The sequence below is a fragment of the Rhinoraja longicauda genome, chromosome 28, assembly GCF_053455715.1.
Source record: "Rhinoraja longicauda isolate Sanriku21f chromosome 28, sRhiLon1.1, whole genome shotgun sequence".
In the NCBI taxonomy this organism is placed as follows: domain Eukaryota; kingdom Metazoa; phylum Chordata; class Chondrichthyes; order Rajiformes; family Arhynchobatidae; genus Rhinoraja; species Rhinoraja longicauda.
Window position 1 is genome coordinate 20,739,517 of NC_135980.1, and position 25,854 is coordinate 20,765,370.

The following is a 25,854-nucleotide window of genomic DNA, read 5'->3' on the forward strand; positions in this document are numbered from 1 at the left end:
AAACACGAACCTTATACTATATGAAGGTATCACAAAATGCTGGAGTAACTCAGCGGGTCAGGCAGCATCTCTGGAGAGGAATGGAGTCTGAAGAAGGGTCTCAACCCGAAACGTACCCATTCCTTCTCTCGCCAGAGATGCTGTCTGACCCGCTGAGTTACTCCAGCATTTTGTGATACCTTTGATTTGTACCAGCATCTGCCGTTATTTTCCTACACAACTGTATACTATTGAACTCCGTTAAAAAGTATTTCATTTTTTTTGAATATGTTTCTCCCCAATGCACAGAAAACGATCAAGAGGGCAGGTAATATTGAGAAATCCCTCTATGTCATTTGTACCTTTTAATCTGGTGTTTCCCCATTAATATTAATGTACCTAATGAACAACATCATCAATCTGAGGGGCAGCTCCTCAATTTATTCCTACTAAAGATAGAACCGTGTTTCCAAAAAACTGTAAGCAATATTTTTTATATGGTCTCACTGATTAAAACGTTTGGCATTCACCTTACCTAAACCCATCGCAGTTTGAAACGCCTCAACTTTTTCACATCCCTACATTTAGTGACAAACACTGTTACTGAGTGTGCTAACATACCTTAGAGTTTCAGCAATTCCTTTTACAAATTTCTCACACAATAAAATTTGTTTTCTTCCACACCATATACTGTAAAAAGTTTTTATTAAGAAGGTATTTTAAGTCAAAAAATAAAACTCTTAATACAATTTCATACCGTCAAGTCAGTTCAGCAAATATATATCAGTACTTTAGCCATGTAAGGTTAAAGGTCCATTATCTTAAAATAAAATATATTTAGTTTTTAAAATTTATTCAAATAAAGTACATTTTCAGTCCTATAAATTCCCTACATATACATAGTAAGAGGTAAACAAATGATAAAACTTGGATATTTAGTCATCTGTACTGGTAGGGTCACAATTAAACTCTGGTGTTATAAAACATACAACCACTTGGCTTTTCTCAGCTATGTGTACAAGATATAATCTATGCATTAAAAAATAAAATGCTAGGTAGAAATTTTAAAAACTCATATCTGCAAAGTGCGGCGGACCTTTCCTTTATTTAAATCTAACTGAATACTGTCATAGTAACTTTGACAAGCAGTACACACTCTCAGCACGTGGTTACAACTGCTCAACAATATCTAACTTATTCCAAAATTGCCAATGATGACTGGGTTAAAATTAAAGCTAATTTGTAAACATCTCCTCTAGGAAATATAGTCTTCCAGTCGAAATAAAATAAGGTTTGTCTGGGGTATATTGTACAGCGGTTATTCTGTTCCTGGTGTTGCCTGCAGTACTTGCTAGGACACGAAGCCGCTAAGAAAATATACGGATGGCCTGTGATGCTGGTTTTTGGCAGACAGGGCACTTGGGCTCGTTTTTCTCACAGATGCGGTTGGCACACTCCATGCAAAAGTAATTGTGACCACAAGGAACAAGTGCTGCAATCACTTCGCTCTCACGGCAAACTACACAGTCACGGTTGTTTTTCTGCCTGCTTTCGGAACCACTTGAGTCTGTGGGAGAGCCAGATGTTGCTGAGGTACTCCCAGGAAGTGAAGACGATGAATAGCCTGGGCTGTTAGAAAAGGCAGACAGGGATGTCTGGTTAGGTAGCCATGCTAAATTAGCCAAAGGGTCGCTCTGCACACGCCTAGCCAGTGGATGGTCGAGGGCACTAACGTCAGAAATGGTGGGCGACACACAAAGAGTGGAGGAACCACCAATGCTGTTGGTGCGTCTCTGGATAGTTGCACCACCATTAAAGGCTTGAATAGGATTGCCGTGCTCGAATGGAGACCATATCATGCTGTGAGGACCACTCAGACAATCAATGGCCGGGTACTCCAAGCCCACATCACGCTCATCTGCATTGACAGAAGTAAGTGATTCCCCAAACGTAAAGCCACCACTACCTGTACTGAATGGACTTGTTGGACTGGTATCTGCTAATCTGTTGCTGTAATAAGAATCAGTGGAAGTACTTCCCAAAGAGCTTAGGCTGTCATTCCGAAAGCTAGGAGCAGGTCTGCGGGCTGGGTTGGGGGCCTTGGACCACAGGCTCCCGGTAGTGCTGATGCCATCTAAACTCACATCTGTTCCATTAGAGTGAAAGTCATTGTCTGCAGTTAAGTCGATAAGCACTCCAGTTCTCATTGAAATATGAGCCTCAATTTCCTCTCTGGCTCGATCCACATTTTCTGGCATGCCCGTAACCTCAAAGACTGGCTCTTTGTCACGGCTTGGGGTGACTATGTATGTATGAGTTGTTTGCTGGATTCGTTTTATGGTAGCTCCTTTGGGTCCTACCACAAGCCCCACCACACGATAAGGCACACGCACCTGGATTGTCGTCTGTCCTGGCAGGTTAGGAGATCCTGCTACAGTTCCTGCCAACCCATTTGTTTTGTTGCGAGATGCTCGGATCATTGAGAAGTGTTCTGCTGCTGAAAGAATTTCCCTTTTGGCCATGGCTACGTCTTCCTTTCTCCCAGTGACAATAAATACAGGTTCTTCACCTCGAACAGGAGTTTTTATGTACGTGTTTGTCTTTGCGCGAAGAGCCTTAATTTTGCAACCTATGAAGAAAAGAAAATTGCAATTAGATATATTTTAAAGTTCTCTATCAAAATGCATTAAATAGGTCAATGTTGGTGTAATACCATGGTTTGGAAAACAATTTTTTCAATTATTTGCTATTTCCATGATAATGGATTATTAGAAACAAACATATTATTGCCTCGTAATGGTGGAAGTCCAAGGATTTGTTCAACTATAATGAACTAAATAAATATTATATTATACAAATTGTTTACAGTATTTCCAATAGCCTGTAAACTTGATTTAATTTTTAAAAGGAATGGACAAAACTTCAGTCTGCCACTTGCTTTTTGATATTAAACAGAGATGGAACTCTTCCAATGGGATTAAACTGCCCAAAGATTGTGGAAGAAACAATTGCTTGAAACCATACACAGAGAAGTCAGAGGCAAGTTTACAAATACTACGATTAACATTCAATTAAGTTTTCACACACTTCAAACACAGGCTTTTCTACATTTACTTGAGAAATGTATTACACCACGCAAGGTCAGAGTGGCTGGGTGCCCTGGCCCAGAAGATTCAGTTACACCCGACCGCTCAATGCTGCAAAACCTCATTCTTTACACTAAATAGTTCTGATTTTTGTAATGATTCAAATACATATGGTGAGAAAAAACTATTTGCTTGTGTGCAAACATCATCACTTGTAATTTTACTGCCTGGTGACAACTTTAGTTATTATCCTCCCATGGGATCAAAGGGAAAAGGTTTGGCTGAATTTGTTGTTTTGGGAGAAATAAAAAAATGTTGGAAGCACTCAGCATCTGTTGAGAGAGAAATGGCATTAACTTTTTTCAGATCAAAGGTTCTATCAGTTTTAGGCAATGCCTTAAAGGGGGAGCGGGGGAAAAGAAGTGGAAAAGTGGCTTCAGTGAGGAATTAAAACCATATCTAACATGGTTGCATAACAGGAAAAAAGGAATTGAATTGGGAGGTAACAAAGACACGGATGAATACTTCAAGAAACATAAAAGGTGATCAATGCATCTTTTGTTATTCATACACTGGATGGGACCATCGCTGCAGGCCTAACAACATTTGATGTGATGAGGAGCAAAGAGGTCCTTCTGCAGTTGTACAGGGCCCTAGTGAGACTGCACCAGGAGCACTGTGTGCAGTTTTGGTCTCCAAATTTGAGGAAGGATATTCTTGCTATTGAGGACGTGCAGCGTAGGTTTACTAGGTTAATTCCCGGAATGGCGGGACTGTCATATGTTGAAAGACTGGAGCGACTAGGCTTGTATACACTGGAATTTAGAAGGATGAGAGGGGATCTTATCGAAACGTATAAGATTATTAAGGGGTTGGACACGTTAGAGGCAGGAAACATGTTCTCAATGTTGGGGGAGTCCAGAACTAGGGGCCAGTTTAAGAATAAGGGGTAGGCCATTTAGAACGGAGATGAGGAAAAACTTTTTCAGTCAGAGAGTTGTGACGATAGCGGAGTCAGGAGGTATGGGGAGAAGGCAGGAACGGGGTATTGATTGAGAGTGATCAGCCATGATCACATTGAATGGCGGTGCTGGCTCGAAGGGCCGAATGGCCTACTCCTGCACCTATTGTCTATTGTTTATTGACCCTTGTTAAACAAGGGATAAATTTTCATTGCGTGATGTTAGACATTCAATCTCTAAATACCATTCAAATGGAAGCAAATGATTAATTACAAGTTTTTGAACGTTAAAACATTTGAACGCTTAAAAGTTACACTTTAATATTTTAAATGATTTTGAAAAAAATTATTCACCATCTCTTTGCCTCATAATCCACAGGCCTAGAATCAAATTAAGCAATGGGATTTAAAATCTGACAAGGAACAGGATTCAAGTGTTCATACCCTGAAAGAATGCTGGGAAATCACACTAAGACTGGGCCCCTCCTGCAGACCTGATTCCAGCAGTGGAAGTTCACATTTATGGCACTGTCCATCACGCTAATATTCAGACATTTGCATTCAACAATACAAGTACAGGTGAAATTTACAAAGATCCCCAACTCCAGCAAGATTCGCCCCACTATTCCCATGGCATTGTTTATTTTTGTACATATGGGTTCAAGGTCATTTCTTCAGGCGGTACTGCAAAGGCAAGTCTGATAAGTTGTTGCAATTACTACCGTGGGTCTCTGTAAGTGGCAGAAAGGATTCAAGATGGTAGATTAGATGCAGATCAAAAACAAAATGCTGGAGGAACTCAGTGGGTCAAGCAGCATCTGTGGAGGGAAATGGACAGATGACTTTCCAGATTAGGACCTTCCATCTCTGGAATGTTCCTGACCTGAGACGTTGTCCATCCATTTCCCTCCACTGATCCGCAGAGTTCCTCCAACTCGTTGTTTTATACTCAAGATTCCAGCATCTGTAGCCTCCTGTATCTCTACATGCAGATCAAGTTGGCCGTTTTGTCCAAAAGGCACCAAGTTGCTTTACATGTCATTCAAGCAATTGGGAAGTATTCATTTACACTTGGTATGATTGCAGTAGAATATCTACTCATTAGCCACCGTATTTTGATGGATATTCTTGCTGGGTTGCTAATCAACGGTGATCTCTAGAATTCAGTGAAGATGCCAATGAATGAGGTCAAGCTTTTCTGTTGAGCTATTGCTCGGCTCTGTCACAGCAAGAGTTTTGCTTGACACTTCTTAGCCTGAAACCAAATGCGGCCCATGTCTTGCATTTCATGAATCGAGGAGTATGTACATAGTCAAATATTTTTGAGATGTTAAACATCCCCCAGTATTATGTATTTAGATGAGGTTTTTTGGGCACCGATCATTTTAGAGAATAGAGAAAAAGGATCACCGTGCAACAGCTGAAATTGGTTTCTGACCAGAATCCTGTTCTTAAGAATTCCATAGACACAAAAAGCTGAAGTAACTCAGCGGGACAGGCAGCATCTCTGGAGAGAAGGAATGGGTGACATTTCAGGTACAGACCCTTCTTCAGAATTCCATAGTCAAGTTCTAGGACTGAGATGAATGGCCGCCAACAACCCTCATCTGATGTAAAAGGTGCAGAGGTTGATGGACAGGCCAATTTTATTCTTAATTCGCTTTGCATAAAAAATATCTGATTTATTTTACTTGAACTCATGACTGAAGGTCAGGGGACATATGCCAAACCAGGTAAAGCACAGCATACACTTCCCTCACACATAGACATTGGTGGAATTGATGATTTGTAATTTTTTTACAAAAACTCTGGCAATTCTGTCACCATTACTAATATGAGCTTTATAATTCAAATTTGTTTCATTCAATAAATATTTAATCTGTAATTTTGCTGAGATCCTAATTCATTTAATCCAGATCCTTGTTGCAGCCTGACTAGGCTCGTGACATGGCTATGTTCCATCCATGGAAAAACAAAAATGATAGTGATAATAATAATAATAAAGTGATAGTGATAACAAGAATGAATTTCAGTGTTCTATCTTAGACATATGACAATAAAACACCTGATATGGGGTTACTGAAACAAATTTGAAAGTTGCCTGGCTCAATCCAAAAAAGTGTATCAACAAAAAGTTGAAGAAAAGGATTTAGAAGGCTATGGAGAAAGAGCAGTGGAATGAGATCAATCTGATGCCCTATCACAGCCATGAAATACCATGCAGCCTCAGCTGTACAATTGGTTTACGATCTTCCTAGTCTCTGAGCCAATACAGGCCATAGAGACAGTCATACAGTGACAGGCCCGTAGGCCCAAACTGCCCACATCGACCAACATGTCCCATCCACACTAGTCCCACCTGCATGGTTTGGCCGATATATCCTTCTAAACCTGTCCTATCCACGTAACTGTCCAGATGTTTCTTCAAGCGTTGCGATACTACCTGCCTCAACTACTTTCTCGGCAGCTCGTTCATACACCTCTCTGTGTGAAAAGTTATCCCTCAGGTATGAAAGTATCTATTATAAAAGGATTCGCCAAACCTCATGCATTAATTTTAAAACAGCATTAAAATGAATTAAACTTGGGGTGTTTTAATCAAATATTGCTGCTCTTGCCCTGCTTCCCAAATTTTGGAGTAGAAAAGGGAGTCTACTCTTATTCATTTTAATTTATATTACAAGTGGCTGTGAAAAAGCAAAAGAAACTCCAGATACTGGAAATATGAAACAAAATACTTTAAGTTATCAGGTCAGGCAGCACCAATGACAGAAAATAAGATAACATTGGGTTGATAGCCCTTCATTAAAACCGTTTTGCTCCTCTGAGATGGGGGATAGGTCTTGTTTCAGTGATGCATTCTCTCACTCAGTTGTATAATTAAGGCGCAGACTCACAATAATGGCAACTTAGATTTAGCTCTTAGGGCTACAGGAATCAAGGGATATGGGGAAAAAGCAGGATTTTAGATGATCAGCCATGATCATGTTGAATGGCGGGGTGCAGGCTTGACTGGCCTACTCCTGCACCTGTTTACTATGTTTCTAACTATTAGAAATTCCAAAGCATAACTGATTACAGGATCTAAGCTGCTTACAACATATTTCATATTATTTTCTAATAGTGAAAGCAATGAATAACCATAACCACCTGCACATGAATAAAATATAGGGGCGTCACTGTGGCAGAGTTCATGCCTTACCGCGCCAGAGACCCGAGTTCACCATCCTGATTACAGGTGTTGTTTGCTGTCTCCCAGTGGCCACATGGGTTTTGTCTGGGTGCTCCTGTTTCCTCTCACAATCCAAAGATGTACATGTTTGTATGTTAATTGGCTTCTGTAAAGTGTAAATTACCCCTAATGTGTAGGATAGTGCTATAGTGCAGGGGGTGATTGCTGGTCTGAGCAGACTTGGTGTGCCGAAGGTCCATTTTCCATGCTATATCTCTAAAGTCTAAAATTAACTAGGTGTGTATATTCGTCACTATTTCACTGACTTTAAATTGGAAAGCAACAGGCAAAATTGTATAATGAGGAATATGGTTCTTACAAAGTCTTCATCCATCATACTTGAGGAATTCATGACGATCAAGTTGAGAGATATCAATGGCAAGAATGGAGCACTTTAAATTGGCAAGTCAAATATGCAGCTTCTAATATATATTTAATTGCACTCTTCTACAAATGCGTTAAATAAAGTTGCAACGCAAGCCACCCACCTAGTGGTAACAATGTCAAATTATGCCAATTTTGTGCAGTGGGACTACTTGCCCTTTAAAATACAGATTTGCAATGATCAATTTGATTAAGAATCACTTAAGCCAGATTAGTACCATAATACGTCAAGTGAAAATTATGGAGTCAAATTCCACTTCAATGCTGTTTGTGTTCTAATGCTCACGATTCACGTTCTCATGCACTGTTAATGAAGCTCCTCACTGTCTAGATGCTATTCATTAGACAATATGTTAAACTAAGACACCCTTTCCATAATAACTCTGACTTAAAGATCCCACAATATCAGTTGTCTCTGTGTTCTGGGCAACATTTCTTCACAAACCAAGCTGAACGACGTTATTCACTGCTGTTTGTGGAATTGTACTGCATACAAAACCATTGCCTCTTTTGCCCGCCATATTTATGCACATGTACATTTTCATGGACTCAAATGCATATGCAAATTTCTATCTCCAGCTTGTGCCATTCCTTTCGGCCTTCATTACATATTTCTTTATGGTTGGTCAACCATATCCTATTTTAACCTCCCATCACCCAATAATTGCCTCATACCTGAACCAATATATAACCCACAGTTAGCAATATTTTCTACTGTAATGCAACAATATTACATTGCTAAAATCAGATCTGGCTTGTTAAGATTTCAAAATCATTAGAATCTCATACACCTACACTTAAATCAATCATTCAATACATCTCATAATAAGGGAGGCTTCCTTAGTTCTGAGCAATCAGACCAATTAAAACAGTACTAGGGTGAAATAAAGACAAATTGCCCACATTTTTGGCACTGCATTAAATAACCAACAGTTTTGAATTAGCACGTGAAGGTGCTTTTGACTCATTCTGGTACCTCATTTAGGTGCAACCAAATGACTGGGTTTTTAAAAAAAAGTGAAATTACTTTCCCAATATCTTTCTACAAAGATTACTAGTCATGACCCGAGGGGAAAACACCAGTAGGAAATGATTCTCCTACTCACAGGCATTGATAGCAATTTAGACACCCATTACAGACTTGCCCGAGATCAACTGAATCAAAGACGAGGAAACTTGGGCCATCACGTTTGTATGATTCAATGCAAGAGGTACTCAACCAATAATGTAGATGCTCATTCCGAATTTACTACACCTCTGAATCTTTAAAACAAAAGCTTTCATAGGCAAAACAAAATAAGCATGGTATTTTGGCTACATACTTGAGATGTCTGTCAAAAGAAAGCCAAAGGAAAAATACATTTCAAAGTAACATAAATTATAATGTGTAGGTCCTTGCGCTGTCTCAAAGTATAGAACTCCAACCCAAGAGGGGTTCTTTAACTTCATTAATGCAAAATCATAATTTCAAAAACTAAATTAGATCAACACTAAGAGCAAACATGATTAATAATATTCTGCTGTGGACTTAACCACAAGAAACTGAATTTTAGATTGCTTTGCAAAGCATTTTGGGAGATGTTTCAACGTACAATATTCAACATACTGCTCATTACTGTACTTTTTGTCAGAGATAGCCAAAATGGTTGCATGTTCACCTATGTCTACACTACCACTGCCAAATCAGAACACATGGTACCCAAATGCATGAAACATGTGGTACACAAACAGTTTACCACCCTCCTTTCACCTGGATTATCTGGTCAATATCTCACTGCTGTTTGGCATCTTTTGCCGTATACATTTGCCATAACAATAGTGCACTTCCAAAGTATGTGAGAGACTGTACAGCATTTTGGATATGAATTGTATTTGTTCGATGCAACTGAGCGGCACAGTGGCGCAACAGTAGAGTTGCTGAAACCCAGGCTCGATCCTGACTACTGGTGCTGTCTGTATGGAGTTTGTACGCTCTCCCTGTGATCAACTGGAATTTCACCCGATGCTCTGGTTTCCTGCCACACAGCAAAGACGCATCGATTTATATGTCTTCGCTTTGGTAAAATTGTCCCTACTGTGTAGGATAGTGCTAGTGTACGGTGATCGCTGATCAGTGTGGACTCAGTGGACCAAAGGTCCTGTTTCCACACTGTATCTCTAATGTGTAAAGCAGGGGCCTCCAAACTTTCGCATTATATATTTGCGAAATTTATACATTTTTGCGGGCCGTAGGAAAAAATAAAGAAATGTTAGTTTTATAAATTGAATGAACTCAAAAATAAACTTAAGTAAAACGAATGGAAGAAGTTCAAGCCATCTGGAGTACATGGCAGCTTCCGTCATACACTAGTAACACATGCAACATGCAAGTTCTTACCTTGAAAAAAACCCCGCCAAAATGGTAAATTTTTGTGCTGTAAAAAATGGGGGGAAAGCTGGTAGAGGAACCGGGAGAAGGGCTGCAAAGCCCGCGGGCGCAAGAAGCAGCTGGGAAGAAGTCTGGCCAGCCGGCGGGAGAAGGGGAAACGCAACCGGGAAGGGAGGCAGGAGAGCAAGGTCAAGAAGCAGGGGGCCGCCGACCGGGGGGAGAAGAGGAGGAGGAAAGGACGGGGATGAGTGAGCTGGGAGAGGAGCAGCAGAAAGAACCCGAGCCGAGGGGTCTGGAGAGTCTGCAGTGGCAGAAGCAGCGAGCGCTGGAGGTCGGTGACCTGCCGGGGTCTGAGGGCGAAGGACCCAGGGAGCTGTGTTCGACAGTCTTGAAGGAGGTGGTGGAAGAGGAGAAGCAGAGTGTCAAGCTCGAAGAGGAGGAGGGAGCCTGGGAGAGGCCGATCGGCAGCGGAGGCCGAGCAGCAGCGAAAGCTGCTCTGGGCGCTGGGAGCCAAGGGCGAGGGCCAGCCCCAGCCTCGAGTTGTTCAGCGCCGGCCAAGTGGAAACGGAGCGTGGCTGACGGAGATGGCGAGCGAGAAGGGCTGGAGGGCCAGCAGGAGCTTCGAGGGGGCGAAGAGCCGCCAGAAGCGAGGCATGGAGCAGGGGCGCCGAGCCTGGAGGAGCGAGGAGCACAGGAACGGGGAGTGCCGGAAGGGAACCGGAGACGCGATGATGGGAGAAGACGGGGGAAGCCGAGCTGCAGCAAGGAACGCGTTAAAATCTCTTGGCGGGCCGGATGTTGCCCGCGGGCCATAATTTGGTAACCCCTGGTGTAAAGTAAAGCCTAATTCAAACATTGGCAAATTAATACACTGAATTTCTAAACTATCCTTCCATTCCAATTTGTATCACCATACAATCTTGCAACAATACAATTTTATTTTTAAAAAAGATTTAGATTTAGAGATACAACGCGGAAACAGGTCCTTCGGCCCACCGGGTCCGCACCGCCCAGCGATCCCCGCACACTAACACTATCCCACACCCACTAGGGACAATTTTTTTAAAAAATTAACATTTGCCCAGCCAATTAACCTACATACCTGTACGTCTTTGGAGTGTGGGAGGAAACCGAAGATCTCGGAGAAAACCCACGCAGGTCACGGGGAGAATGTACAAACTCCGTACAGACGGCACCCGTAGTCAGGATCGAACCTGAGTCTCCGGCGCTGCATTCGCTGTAAGGCAGCAACTCTACCGCTGCGCCACCGCGCCGCCCGATTTATGCTTATGTGGAATCCTCCAACCTGCTTGGTCAATGTCACAAGGTTTACATTATTTGCGATCATCATTGCCACCATTACTTTTTATTTGCCACCATTGACTTTTTTTAATCACTCCATTCACCTGCCCTAACGTCTCCTCTATGTTACAGCTCCTCTCGAAGTAAGCATTACTCTAACTTCGACAGTTTTCCCTTACATCTAACTAAATATACACCTATTGCTGTGGCACTTGGATTTTGCCTCGTTCCAGCAGTTTGATTAAATGCCATTTCAATCGCAAAAGGGCAAATAACCACAGTGGGCTGAGGTTTCCAAACCATTTCAATCGGGATAAATCAGTCCAAATATTAGCATGGTCTCCAACTTTCTGAAGTTCAAATTTACATCAGGCCCAATGTCAATATCCTCCAACTTTCATTGACATTTTTGATTCAACAACTTTCCTTGCTAGCTTACCTCAGTCTAAACTCAAATGGGCACCACTATAACAAAATTCAACTATACTTCTGCTTTTACCCAGTCTTTAAATTATTGCCTTAATTTATTCCACCGGTTATCTTGCCCTAAAGGTCTAGTTGGTCTATGTCAGTCTGATTCCTAAATTAATAATGCTGCTCTTGCAAACATATTTTAAAAAATACTGCTTCTTATTCAGTATTCTATAGCTCTTGCCCCAATACAGAAGTTGTACTGCCGCTTCTGACTTCTCCAATAATCCAATTCCAACATTCTCACTACCTCCTTCATTCTAATCCCTCTTCCATTCCAATTGCACCCTTTGTTTAATCATCTCAGCCTTAAAAACAATTACAAACATCTGTGAAGCCATGTGTCCCAAATATTATAGTGCCCTGAAATGGGGGACTGTGTATGAACACTGCTGCAATATCTACAAGGTGAAACCAAAATGTATAAAAAATACCCTTTAATAAATCTGACATTGTGCACTTTAACCACATGCGATTTTTCTTTAAAAATCTCAAATTGTGGAGTACAGTGGCAAATAAATAAATGGGTCTTTGCCCCAAACATTGTGGAGGGCACTGTACATGATTCAAAAGCAAAAATTAAAGCAGTTCAATGCCTATTCTGCATTTGGTCTGAAAAACCAGAATACAAGTACATTTCTCCTCTTACTTTATAAATAAATAATTGTGATAATGAATTATTCCATTAAATTATTGTTTCTCGAGGGTAAGAAATTGTAATGAGTAATTTATACTAGGGTACTTGGAGTAAACTCACATAATCAGTTCACATTTTAAACCAAGAAACTATTAAATATAAACAATTTTTTGTTCGCAGCTTCAGTTCACAGTGGCCATTAAAAGTCTGTGTGGTTTTAGGGTTCAAAACCTAAAAAATAATTTTGTACATTTCTGTCAATATGGAACCATGGATTATAAATAAATGCACAGATTTGAAATGAAATGATTCAAGTAATTTATTAGCAAGGTCTTTATGCAAACCAAATGAAATTAGAACAGTAAATTGTCATGTCTTATTAAGCATTTGGTTTTGGTGTAGCTAATTTTCATTATTCATTAGATTCCACTCCTTCCCAACATCAACCAACCCAAAACCAGAATTTATACTTTAATGCCACAGGTGTTAGAACCTTTACCATCACATAAAGCTTTTAAATCCAAACAGATGGATTCTTGTAATCATTAGCATGGAAATCTCCAGAGAAACAAATACAAGTCCACCACCTATTTTCCAACACACTTGATTACACAGCCGTATTACCCATTTTGCCGGACCAATAGAGGTCACGTAATAATGATACAATACCACAACTCCGACCCTCCAATTATATACCTTCTGTCTCTCTAAATCACCATCGACTGCTAGAAATGCAAATAAAACACACATTAAACGTGTATTAAATTTACATCGAAACTTGCATTTCTTGCACAGCACAGCCCGGGTGCCGGTTAACGAGTTGTCCTTGGAGGTTCGGATCGGCAGCTGCCTGCATGCGGGCCACAGGCACTGCTTTCCCAGCAGGACAACGGGGCAGACCCAAGATTTGCAGAATCTGCCAAAAATCGGGTAGGACGGGCACACCTGTTGCACGGCTCCAAGAGTCGAACGGTACCAAAATGGTCTGCCTAGGTTCTGGACAGCGAAGTCAGCCTCGGGTGTCAGCTATGGGAATCAATTCGCCGTTTTCCGTCAGCCGAAGTTCCCGCCCGGTCCCTGGCAGCTGGAGACATATTCGACCCGTCGATCGGAGGAGGGGCCACAGGCGTCCTGATGAGGTTGAAGAAGGGTCTCGACCCAAAACGTCACCCATTCCTTCTCTCCTGAGATGCTGCCTGACCTGCTGAGTTACTCCAGCATTTTGCGAATAAATATCCTGACGAGGATGAGATCGACTGCATCTCCCGGCCTAACCTGTAGTTCTGGTTCATCAAGACTGTCCTAATATGTTTATTCACTAAATGCTGGAGTAACTCAGCAGGTCAGGCAGCATCTCGGGAGAGGAGGAATGGGTGACGTTTCGGGTCGAGACCTTTCTTCAGACTGGTGTGTCCTAATATGTGTTAGATGTCCCAAAACGCTGTTCAAAGCATATCAAATGCCACTTAAAACTCATCATTTTGGTCATCATGATAATGAATATGTAAAGGCGATCAAGTTTCAAAAGAAATCTACAGATATCCTGAACCTTTCCTGTACCCATTTTTATTACGACTTGAAGGGCCCTGACCTGAAACATCACCCATCCACTGTCCTCCAGAGGTGCTGCCTGACCCACTGAGTTACTCAGTTACTCCAGTGTTTTATGCAAGATTACAGCATCTGCAGTTCCTTCTGTATCCTCTTCATTACGACCTCATTCTGTGCACGTCTCTTCTTCTAAGCAGAAATATTATTCACTACTTCCAGTCATCAAAGTAGCATCGAGTGCTGCTTCCTTACAGCTTCATGGTCCTGGGCTCAATCCTGACCTCAGGCACTATGCAGACATTGCATATTCTCTCACTGGCCACTTGGATTTTACCCGAGTGCTTCAATTTCGTTTCATATCCCAAAGTGCTAGCAGGCTTTTGGTCACTATAAGTTACTCATTATAATTAATGGTGAAAAAATTAAAGGGAATTTATCAGGGATCGGAAGTGGGCCAATAAATGTTTAAGTTTAACAAAAAATTTAAACTTAATTTAATGCAGTTCATACGAAGAAAACACTCAATGAATGCAATTAGCTAACATCAAGATGATTCCAAAATCACACGAGAGAGAATTAACCAGGATCCATTACTTCAAACGATTTTAATCTGCAAAATATATGGCCCATAAAATAAATGCCATCTACAATTTAAACGATAGTAGAGGCAGTCCCTGGGTTATGTTACACGTCCCATTCCTGAGTATCATGCACAAGCTAATTTTTCCCGTAAGTCAGGAACACTCGTTTTCTATAGTAGGCCATGTCAGATCGCTCTTTGGTTTCATTGAATAATCACCCTAATACTACACATAATTGAACTAATATGTACTGTATTCAGTCTTCATTGAACATCACGAAACATTATCATGAGCTTGAAAATGCTTTAAAAATAAGGGGGGTTGAGGGGGGATGGAGTGGGTGAGTGGGAGGGGGAGTACTAGACCAAAGCAGGAGGGGTTTGAGTCCAACGGGTTCACCCTTTTCTAGTAAGTAGGAAGATTCAAATCTTATTGCTTTCCTTTTTTCAAAGCAGACAAATTATAAAGTAGAAAGCTAGATGCTGGAAATAAAAAGAGCAGAAAATGGTAGAAAAACTGACGACAGATAGTTTCTATGAAAAGAGAAACCAAAGACCTATCATAAAGTATCAGATCAAAATTAAAACAAAATACATTTAATAGATGTAATATTTAAAATGCCAATCATCCAAAGGGTATTGCTAATTTTGTGCCTCCACTGTCCAAAACAGTACTTTTGCCTCAAATGCATAAATGTGGTGTAAACAGCATTAGAGAGAATGTGTAGCAGGGGCTGTGAAGGCAGCAGTTGATAAGATAGTGATATTTAAGAGGCTTTTGGATAGGCACATGGAAGTGCAAGAAATAGAGGAATATGAACCATGCACGTGCAGATGAGCTCAGTTTAACTTGGCATAATGCTCGGCACAATTATTGTAGGCGGAAGGGCCCACTCCTGTGCTGTTCTATGTTCTAAACTTAAATCTAAAGACAACATTTTTTTAGATAATTAAAGCTATGCTGCAGATGCCATCCATTTGTTGGCTTCATGAAGCTGGTGCCCTCCTTTTACTAGTTTACTACATAAACATGTATATTACGCATTTTAATGTGGCCTTACAATTTCAAATATTCATGATTTTAGAAATAGAACATTCACTACTAATTACTAAAGCACCTTTCCAGTTAAACGAGTTGGGAGTCAGATGGGTGAGAAAAGAATCCCAAAACAATTAACTTTCTTTGGCAGGAAAATATGTAACTATAGTTCAATGTACACTTAATCTGCAGCATTATATAATCTCTCAACTTAATCAAAAATTTCCCCTGAATGCAAAAGTTATTTTACAGAATTCAACTAATCCTTTAATGCAAATAAACATATCAATAAAGCACTTAATTCAACTGCACATTTTAACTCCAACAATAAATATAACGCACACAAATTCATTAGGTTACTTTATATTTTGGTATGTATAGCCAGGGATATCAGTATTGCTAAATGAATGTGTCATGTTAAGTTATGCATTTTGGTATTTTACACCACTGACCACAGACTGATACATCATCAATCTTTTCATTTTCCAAACTCTTCTCCAAAAATGTACCAGCATTAACACCGATTACACAATATTATTGTTTGATTCAGCTAATGAGAACAAAATTTGGAGTATATGCTGTACACATAGCAATTTCAATGGAAAATAATATTAATATGGATGATAAAGACATTTTTCATTCCAGGGTCTTCTTATAAATCTGATGGATTAGAGAGAGAATATATCAGACATAAGCAGTGGCACATGTCATGCAATGCATGTCAGGATGCCACTTCTGGATGTTGATTGTTGTATGAGTGATCACACAGAAGTAGGCTTTCAGTATGCTCGGGAGGACTGGTTTAATCAGCCAGCTACTGCCCTGCTTACCTGATAAAAGGTTATCCACCCGAAACATTAAATAATTCATTTTCTGCAGATGCTGTCAGACCATGTGATTATTTTTAAGCATTTTCAGTTTTATTTCATATTTGCAGCATCGGGAATTGTTTGTCAGGAGCTGACTGATACAGGTTTTCCTCAGCATTTCCATACTATTTAATGGGCAATGGGCTGTCTCATCCCAAGATTTTTAAAAAAGATGTGTGGAGGTAATCCATATAAAACAGTAATTTAATCTCAGGTTCGATATAATATTATTTTAAATGTGGTTATATCATTTCTAATTTCATCTATTGATGTCATATCCACATGATTGATCTCTCTATGAAATACTTAAGCTAAAAAAAACGTAATACCTTTCCCACTTCACTAGACCGACTGCAAATTTATCTTGACTGTACATTGTAGTCCTATCTCCAACTGTATGCTTTTTGCACAATATTTTCTAAACTGCAAATGCTCCTTTTTCTCTTTAATCATGTTTATTTATTATGTTTGTTTTGTTTAGTGGAATATAGTTTCCTGATTTATTTTAGATATTTTCTATCTGCTTTATTTCTCCCCAAAACTAATCTTAACTTCCTCAAAATTAACTCCACTCTTATCTCCTACAAATTTAACCATAAAAAGATACAACAAAATAGTAAAAGGAACAAGTTGTATTTTAAGACTATTCCTGTTTATAATTGACAATATTTTCAGTGATATGATACTGTCTGTATGTCATCTTGCACAAATTTATTTTCCACAAAACTTGTAAAGAGACTGGCCGTTAATGAAATTACATCCAGGTTTTTGAGCCAAAAGAGATCACTGGGTCAGGTTTTCTAAGTCAGTCTCATTTAAATAGGCTAGTTTCCTCGACAGCTCCCTCTATCACAATCTCCCCTGCTCCAAACAAGCATGACCACTTTTGCTGGTGGAAAATGTTCTGCAGGGCCTTGAATGATGTGGACCAGAACAATCCTGTCTATAAAACTCCACTGGAAACAGCTGTTAGAAACTAAAGCTCCAGCTTTGTTATTTATCAATGCAAGAAAAGTTTTTTCAATGTTTCTCAGGGCTCTTTACATTCAGAAACATTTAAAACTATTGAAAACGAACATTAAAATTTAAAAAATTGAAAACTTAAGAACAGTAAAGCTAACACAAATAATTTTAAATGTATATAATTTAACTATCACTTTCTTCCTAAAGGATTGCAACAGCCGCTGCATTGAATGGGCTCATGGGTCTGGTACTAGATTTATCCTGACGTAGGACCAAGAGCAGATTCCAATCTCACTGCAAAAAATCTCAGCAAGTTCCTAGTCCAGGCAATGGCCAGTGCACAACGGGCAAGTGTCGTTGGAGCTTGATCAGCAGAACCAGCTTCTGCAATTGCCCGAGTGTCCTGAATATCAGGATTATCAGCCAGTTACTGGCCAAATTCAGGCAGATGATAGTACGTTTTAAAATGTCATCTTACATTAAGTACACTTTTAGCCACACATTGCTGAAAGCTACTGTTCCATAACTTTTTCATAACTTGACAAAAAAACATTGATTTTATTATTTTAATCTGAATATTGCCTTTTGGTTGCTATACATCTTACAACATATAAACCTAATTACAGTCTGACTTACTGTAGTACACAGATCTATAATAATTTGGCATTTTTCTGGTAGCTATAATGTTTTTAAAATACTTCAAGTTCAAATTAGGTGTCATTGAAAGAAAAGACAGCATTGGAGCAGAGTGACAAAAGATGGTAATTTTTTGATAAAGTAGTTGTAACAGCAAGAACTGAACGGTCATTACTTAACCACAGAACAGAACACATGAAAAAGGGGAGTACATTAGAAGGACTGACGAATGCAATCAATAGCAGAAGATGGCCAATCTCCAAGATGGGTGTACCATCGCCAAGATGGCGCCAGAATGTGGAGATTCTTTGCATGCGGGTTCTAGAGGAGGATCTACTTTCATAAGATACCATCATCCTACTCTTTCTACCTGTTGGCTTGATTATATTCATCTATAGTATCTGATTTGAATGGATAGCATGCAAACAAAAACTGCGCACGCTACTGCAGTACATGACAAAAAAAAACCTAAACAAATGAAGATGGGATACACAGGGTTGAGGCCGAAACATGATTTAAAAAAAGGCACAGCAAGAGCAAGCAGAAATACCCATTCCAAATGCGAAAAGTTAAATACCGCCCCCTAAAATTATCATGAAAAAGCACCCAAACTGGTGAAATTTCAAATGACCAGAAAACTAAAATATGCCAATACTTAATTTCAAAAACTGGAATATACAAATTCCTTCAAAACTCCCATCTCCCTCCCCCCAACACCCCCCCCCCCCCCCCCCCCCTCAACATAGAAAATTGAAGATCACATTTTGTCTTACAACTTACCTATTTATAAAGAAGATGGCACATATTAATAAGTTGACAACTTTTTGTAAAGTGAGACGTCAATAAAGTTAACCTCAGATTAGGAAACATCTGTACAGAAATCAGTTTTAGGGAAGAAAATCAATCAAGACATTGAAGGAATATGAAAAGGTTTGTGAAATATGAAAGGATATAGGGTCATACATAAGAGTCATACAGCATGCAGCCCTTTGGCCCAAATCATCCATGCTGACCCATCCATCTAAGCTAGTCCCATTTGCAGGTGCGTGGCCCATATCCCTTTGAACCTTTCCTATTCAAATTAGAGCATAATGTTGAATGAAAATTGCCAATCGGAGGAGCATGGCATTTGTTAAATCAAGTTAAATCAAGTAAAATAGTGTTAACTTAAGCCGTTGCTAATTAAATCTGTGCCTGGACATTGAATGAGCACAAGAGCTGGAGTTAAACACCAAGGGTGCAAATAGAGAGCTTGTATTGTCAAAGCTAAAGTCGTGGGCAAGTTAACGGAGAGGTTAAATGAACATTTATGACAACCTGGAACATTAGAAGAAATAGCAAATAGCCAAAATAAAACTCAGAACCACTTCCCCTTAAACATGCGGCAATATTTTTAACTTTATGACCAATTATTGTATACGGCAACAATCAAAGTAGAATTAGGAACACAGACCTGCTTGTTAATTTGAATGACTGCAAAAGGTCCCCCCTCACCATATACAAATCAAGCTTCCTAAAAAATGATTTTGCTCCAAACCATCTGAAAAGTAAAATAAACTATATTGACATATACAAGCATTGCCAAGACACCCACTTTAAACAAATAAAAACAATATTGTAATGTCATCCATTACAAATTTTGTTATTGGAAAACTGTGCCAAAAATTGCATTAAATTGCAACATGATCACATCCTTAAAATTCAATAACAGCACACCAGAAAATGGAAGGCTTTTATAATATAGAATGTTAGGAAACAAAATCAGATGTAAAAGACGCCTGTACAGTGAACTTAGCCTCAATAAATGCATCTTAAGATCAGTTTAAGATAAGAACTCTCGACCTTTTGCATTTACTGCACCAGTGACCCACGCATTATGTACAAGTGTGATTATCAATTCATTCATTGTGAGCACATAATTCTGTTTCACGTTATGCTCAAACCTTAAATGTACAATCACCCAAAACCCAAGTGGGAACTCATCAACTTTGCTCAGATTAAGTTGGAAACAATCCCACCATGTCATTTAGAACTATTCTAATACATTATTTTGGCACAATTAATCCAAGGATCTCTGAACACAGTAGCTGAACCTCAAAACATTAAGATCTTCTGCAAAGTCAGTACATATATATCGGTAACTTAAACAGCCTGTGTGCTCCAATCCAGTGGCAATGAACCAACAGAAACTCCTTAAAACATGTTTACTGTCAATTTTAGGAAAAATGTCATTTGTTGTAGACATGGTCCAAGTTGTTCATTCACATGCTAATGATTAGCCAATCTGATTTATTTTTAAAGCAAGCTTTAACTTCAGTTTTCAATATTATTGCTTGTCAATATCGCAACATAGAGCCTGTACTTTAAGAGTAGCGCACTTATCACAGCCTGGGGTCCATGCTGGTTTACAACAGAGCAGCCCCCTTAGTCCCATTCTATATTTCCCCCTAACTGCAATTTATTCTCTCTGACATATCCATCAACAATCCTACGGTTCATTTATCTGTTGCCTAACCTGACCTCCTGGAACAGAGAGGAAACTTAGATAACTGCTGCATCACTGAACCTGTTCATTTCATTTACAACTTTTGGATACTTGCTTAAAAGGACAAAGTGCTGGAGTAACTCAGCGGGTCAGGCAGCATTTCTGGACCATGGATAGGTGACGTTTTAGGTCAAGACCCTTCTCTAGACTGGGTTACTTGCTGTTGACCTTCTATTTCCCCAAAACACAGTAAAGTTCAATATAAAGCGAAACACTAAGTTAGTGCTCCATCCTTTGTGGTTACTGCTGTTCAATTTAATAGCAAACAACTAGACAACATGTGGTAAATACATTTAAATCTGATAGTCACTTTCCACTCTTGTTGCAGTAGTCAACGCTATAATTTTAACAAATAACTAGACCAAGTGGACGCGTTGGGCCCAAACCAATTTAGCATTGGTGCAGTACCAGCACAATGGTGTCTCCCCCCCCCCCCCCTCCCGAGGGTTCACTCTCCTGCATTGGTACAGCACCCTCTCCTCCCCCACTCCACCCCCGTCCCTCCCCCACCCTCCCAGGAGCAACCCGCCTCCCGGCCCGGGAGGCCACCATTGGTGGAGCAGGGGTGGGGGAGAGGGAAGAGACCTATCCTGACCCGGTGCGGGGATGTTCAGTGGTAGACGGCGGCGGCTCACCCACTGTTGCTGGGCCGCTGGACTCTGGGCGGCGTGGGGAAGGCGCTGAGCCGGCCGGGGAGAGGAGGGGGGGACGGGGGAGCCGAGGGCAGGCCCAGCGCCAGGCCCAGGCCTCCACCAACGCCCAGCCTCACCGCCGCTGCTGCTGCCGCCTTTACCCTTGGCCGAGGCTCATGGTTATCTGGTCATGTCCAGGCCCAGGCTGCTTCCCCCGGCACCAGGCCTAGCTCTCCCGCCCCCAAGAGACAGATGGCCGAGGGCTGCTCAACGGGCCCCAACTGCAGGCGCGGACGCGTTTATTCTGCACACGCGCAGATGCGGCGGCCATTTTACGTAAGTACCAGATCAACAGAGCCCATGCGCTTTTTAAAAAACTTAAAAATGTGAATAACTTTAAAAATAAAAGACCGATTTCAATGAAACTTTTTCCATTGGACCACGGGATGATGGTGAGCCTAAAATTGTTGCGCTATCCTGTACCGTTTTGGCTGTAGTTCAGGAACAAGCGAACAAACGAGAGTTTTAGTATATAGATAGATTACTGCTCAATCTGGATGTGAACCTACTGAATAGGGCCTTGCGTTAACCTTTCCCTTATGTAGGGACAGTAGGAATACTCGGACTACTCTGAGCAACATCTGAGGACTACAAGAAAATGAAAACAGGTAGAAAATGCCTCGTTATCGTTGATCACTGAACAGTGATAGAAAATGCAGGTTTGCAGGCAATTGGGCAAAACAAAATCAATTATCATTCTCCCCTCTCATAAAATGTCTTCTGATATCAACTCACTAAGTTCCATATGAACAGGTTCATTTTCTTGGAATATCTTGAAAAAGATCTCTTTCAGAGGAAGAAAAGTAAAACTAAAAGAGAAACCAGAACTATTTAATAAAAACATTTGTGGTCATTTCCCTCTCTGTTGCACGTAACTCACATTTAAAAAAAGATTTGAAATATCATGCAAATGTAGAATCAAGTGCAGCTGTAATTAGGATGCTCAAAACTATACTCTGCTCAGCAGTACATTACACAAGTGGATAGTTTTTTTTAAAGTTTCATAAACCAGCAATAATATCATAAAGTCTTGTGGTATCAAAGCGCCAACTGGCACACTCTCTCCTTTTCCCAAGGCTCCTTTTGCTTAGAAATCAACTGCAGTCCACTAGATTGCAATACTGTAATAATAACACTATCACTGACTGCAAGTGCTTGCTCAGACCCATTCCTGACCTTGTTGACTCAAAGCCAAACAATTGCTAGCTGAAGTTGCTATTCAATAAAATGTAACAATCTGGAAGGTTAAAAAAAGTATTAGCAAATAACAGGAACACACATGGCCTGGAAAAAGGGGGAGGATGTGCGGTAGTGTAGGGACGGAGAGAAATAAATAGTGTAAGTACTTTTTATATACGACTTCCCAGAAAATGTGCAGTTTTATTTGAATAGTACCCTATGGTATTGACAAATAGTCTCAGAAAGTGATATATTATGGACATGTGTCAGCTCTTTTCTAAACCGTTGAATATGATGTCAGCTACATCTCTGCAGGCCTGGCCAATTCAGTGCAGCCAACACCAAGGCCCTGTGGAGGGGGCAGGAGGGAGAGGGGCAGCAGGAGACCAGAGTCTGGGGTCCGTCGACTGCTGGATACTGAGGAGCAAAGTCCGTCAAACAAGGAAAGAGGGGGCACTTGCTTTGTTCAACGATGGGTGCAAACACTACTGATTATAACACCATTGAATGCATTGAAATTTAGAATGTATGAAGAGCTTTTGCAGCTTTCATTTTATTTTATTCTAAATAAAGTTTACTTTTGAAATTAAAAAAATTAAGGCCATGCCACAGCCCAAATGCTCAGAGATGTATGACCTGAGAGGATGCCACCGAGTTTTATTCAAGGCCGGTTGATGGTGAAAAATAATGCTGTTCAAGCAATGTCCAAAGTGACATAGAACTCAGATAGGACAAGGCAAAAACATGGGTGCTGGAAATCAATGTGCTGAATACGTGTTTCATCTACATCAAGTGTGTTTAATTGGCATATATACTGAAAATGGAAAACTGATCCTTCAGGGGTCTGTCTCTCTTAGGAAATGACTCCACAATCAAACAATCCACAGCCACTCAGAGTCCAAGCTTAACAATGAAAATCAGACCACATTTATGCGACACGCTTATTCCCGCATACATTTAAATGATACAGAGAGAAAAGAAAGTATAAAAGTAACCAATTACACAGCGCTCAAAATTGAATATATAGAAATGACGTTTCTAAGAGTCTTCAGTCTTTTAAAACTAATGTGCAGTTAAAATGGCTTGTATCGAGACAAAAATCAGATCAAAAATGACCACAGGAGCATCATTCCTTAGCAGAAATACAAAGCGGCAAGTACTTTTGCTGAAATAAATATTTCCTGTAAAATTAGTTTGGGTGTCCACATTGTAAGAAAAATGAAAAAATTATTAAAATAAAGCTTAAAATTTTAATAAACCCACAGTAACAAATGAGCTTGATTTGTTTCTACAAACTAAAATATCACATTGAAGTGGTATTCAAGTACAATTGAATACATGTACATTTGAAATATTCAACAATGAATATGAATTCCAATAGGATCCTTTGCTCTGAATGATACTGCTTTTGGTTAAAACACATGAACATCCGAAGGACATAAATCAAGGTGTTGTTTAAATTCAGGTTAATCTTTCCATATTGCAAAATTTTGGAATGAAATGCATTTCAAATATGGTATTATTTGGTGTTCTGGAAACAAAAGCAAAAATCAAACCCAGACTCCTAGACCAAACCCCTACAGCCTATGATGTCAGCATATAAATCAGAGCATGGTTTGATTCCTTAACAAAGGGAACAATGAAACGCCAAAGAATTTGCTTGAATTAACTGAAAAATGAAATTATTAGCACCATGAAATGCAACACGAGGACTTTCTATTTTGTCCTATTACCATTATACAAGAAAAACGAGAATTTAAAGGACATTTTCAGTTCAATGTTACATGATAATCATTGGCATACTCGGCTGGATTCCGAGCATCCATTCAGTGCGTGTTTGTGTGTAGGTATACAAAGGAATCAGGCAACTATCCATTTCCAAGTAAACTATTTTCCTGAGTATTTTAGTTAAACGGTTTTTTGTTAATATATTGAAAGAGTAAAGAAAGTGACATGTCAAATGGGGATATAATTATTAAAACAATGTAGCCCGTCTCAAGCACAACATTTCACCCATTTATGTTATGTACAACTAAGCTATTTTTGCCCTCTCGCTCCACCCCACCCACAACAACTGCAATAACCCAACAGCTACACAAACTAGAATATCAACATCTTCCAATGATGTGGGATGCCTTATCACAATCTGTCAACTCCTGTTGCAAAATAATCACTCCAAGGTTTGAACGATGTAATTATTTTTAAAACAATTACTTTAAATACTGCATTTACTTTAAAACAAAAGGATACTTCTATACTCCCTGTCCCAATTATAGATAGACATAATACTGCCAATGGTTAGAAAGCATTTCATTCTGGTTGTATTGCTTGCTTCACTACATTGTTTGATGACTGGAATGGATTTTAATTGATGAACGCAGGTTTGGTTTGAATTTCTTTTGAAGAACAGAAGGGGGGAGGAAAAAACTTTTTTGTTTTATCGAATAGAAGGGGGAAACGCAACGCTTCCTCGTTTACCTTGCCGTCCCACGATCTCGGCCACATGCTCGGAGCTGGGCACCGGCACACACTCGGTCATGTTGACGCTCTTCCTGCGCCCGGGGTCCCCGGGCACGGCGAACAGCGGCGGCGGCTGGAAGAGCGAGGCGGCCGAGTGCGGCAGCCCGTTCATGCCGCCCTCACCCTCCACCATCTCGTCCACCACCACCTCGACCACCTCCTCCTCCTCCTCCTCCTCCTCCTCCTCCTCCTCCTCCTCGTCCTCCACCGTCGCGCCGCCTCCCTCGACCAGCAGCCCGTCGCCTTCCTCTCCCAGCCCCAAGATGGAGAGGTGATCCAAGGCGAGCCGCAGCGACTTCTGATCTTCTTCCGTGCTGCTGCTGCCGCTGTTGTTGTTGTTACCGGCGGCCGTGGCGTCGGCGGCGGCGGCTCCTCCGCTGCCCACCACCACCACAGTGCTTCCTCCTCCTCCGTTACCGCCAGAGTTGCTGACAGGCTCCATCTCGGAGAACATCGAGCCTGGCATGCCGCGGCCGCGCTGCCGCCCCCCTCCTCCTCCTCCTCCTCCCACCCCCCCCTCCGCCTTCCCGACGCGCCGCCGCGCTCTCCGCTCCCAGTGCCTGAGCCTCCGCTCGCGCCACCCAAGCTCCTCCTCCCCGCGCGCGCAGCTACTGCTGCTGCCGGAGCTCCTCCCACCTCACGCTCAGGCTCCTCCTACTTCGGCCGAAGCTCCTCCCACTACTACTACTACAACCACCAACACTCCTCCTTGCCTCTCGCGCCGGAGCAGCTCAAGCCCCTCCCCACTCCACTTGAAGCTCCTCCTCCTCCCCCTCCCCCTTGCACTCTCTGGAGGTGCCGCTCAAGCTCCTCCTACTTCGGCCGAGGCTGTTACTCCCCTCCCCCCCCACGTTATTCCT

At 40.9% G+C, this 25,854-nt stretch overlaps 1 protein-coding gene across 1 annotated transcript; it reads right to left on the reverse strand.

The window, feature by feature from the left end:
- Positions 1 to 741: 741 nt before the first annotated feature.
- LOC144607054 (RNA-binding E3 ubiquitin-protein ligase MEX3C-like) lies at positions 742 to 25,124 on the reverse strand. The gene is made up of 2 exons (XM_078423624.1): positions 24,953 to 25,124; positions 742 to 2,608 (listed from the first exon to the last, which is right to left on the reverse strand). The coding sequence occupies exons 1-2, from the start codon at positions 25,104 to 25,106 to the stop codon at positions 1,347 to 1,349; spliced, it is 1,416 nt and encodes a 471-aa protein (XP_078279750.1). The 5' UTR covers positions 25,107 to 25,124; the 3' UTR covers positions 742 to 1,346.
- Positions 25,125 to 25,854: the final 730 nt, after the last annotated feature.

What these genes read in the sequence shown, in the direction of transcription:
- LOC144607054 (XM_078423624.1), bottom strand. Translation starts at nt 25,106, where the DNA reads ATGAACGGGCTGCCGCACTCGGCCGCCTCGCTCTTCCAGCCGCCGCCG. An exon ending in CGAGATCGTGGGACGGCAAG is followed by an intron (nt 2,609 to 24,952) that starts GTAAACGAGGAA and finishes TTTTCTTCATAG; the next exon opens with GTTGCAAAATTAAGGCTCTT.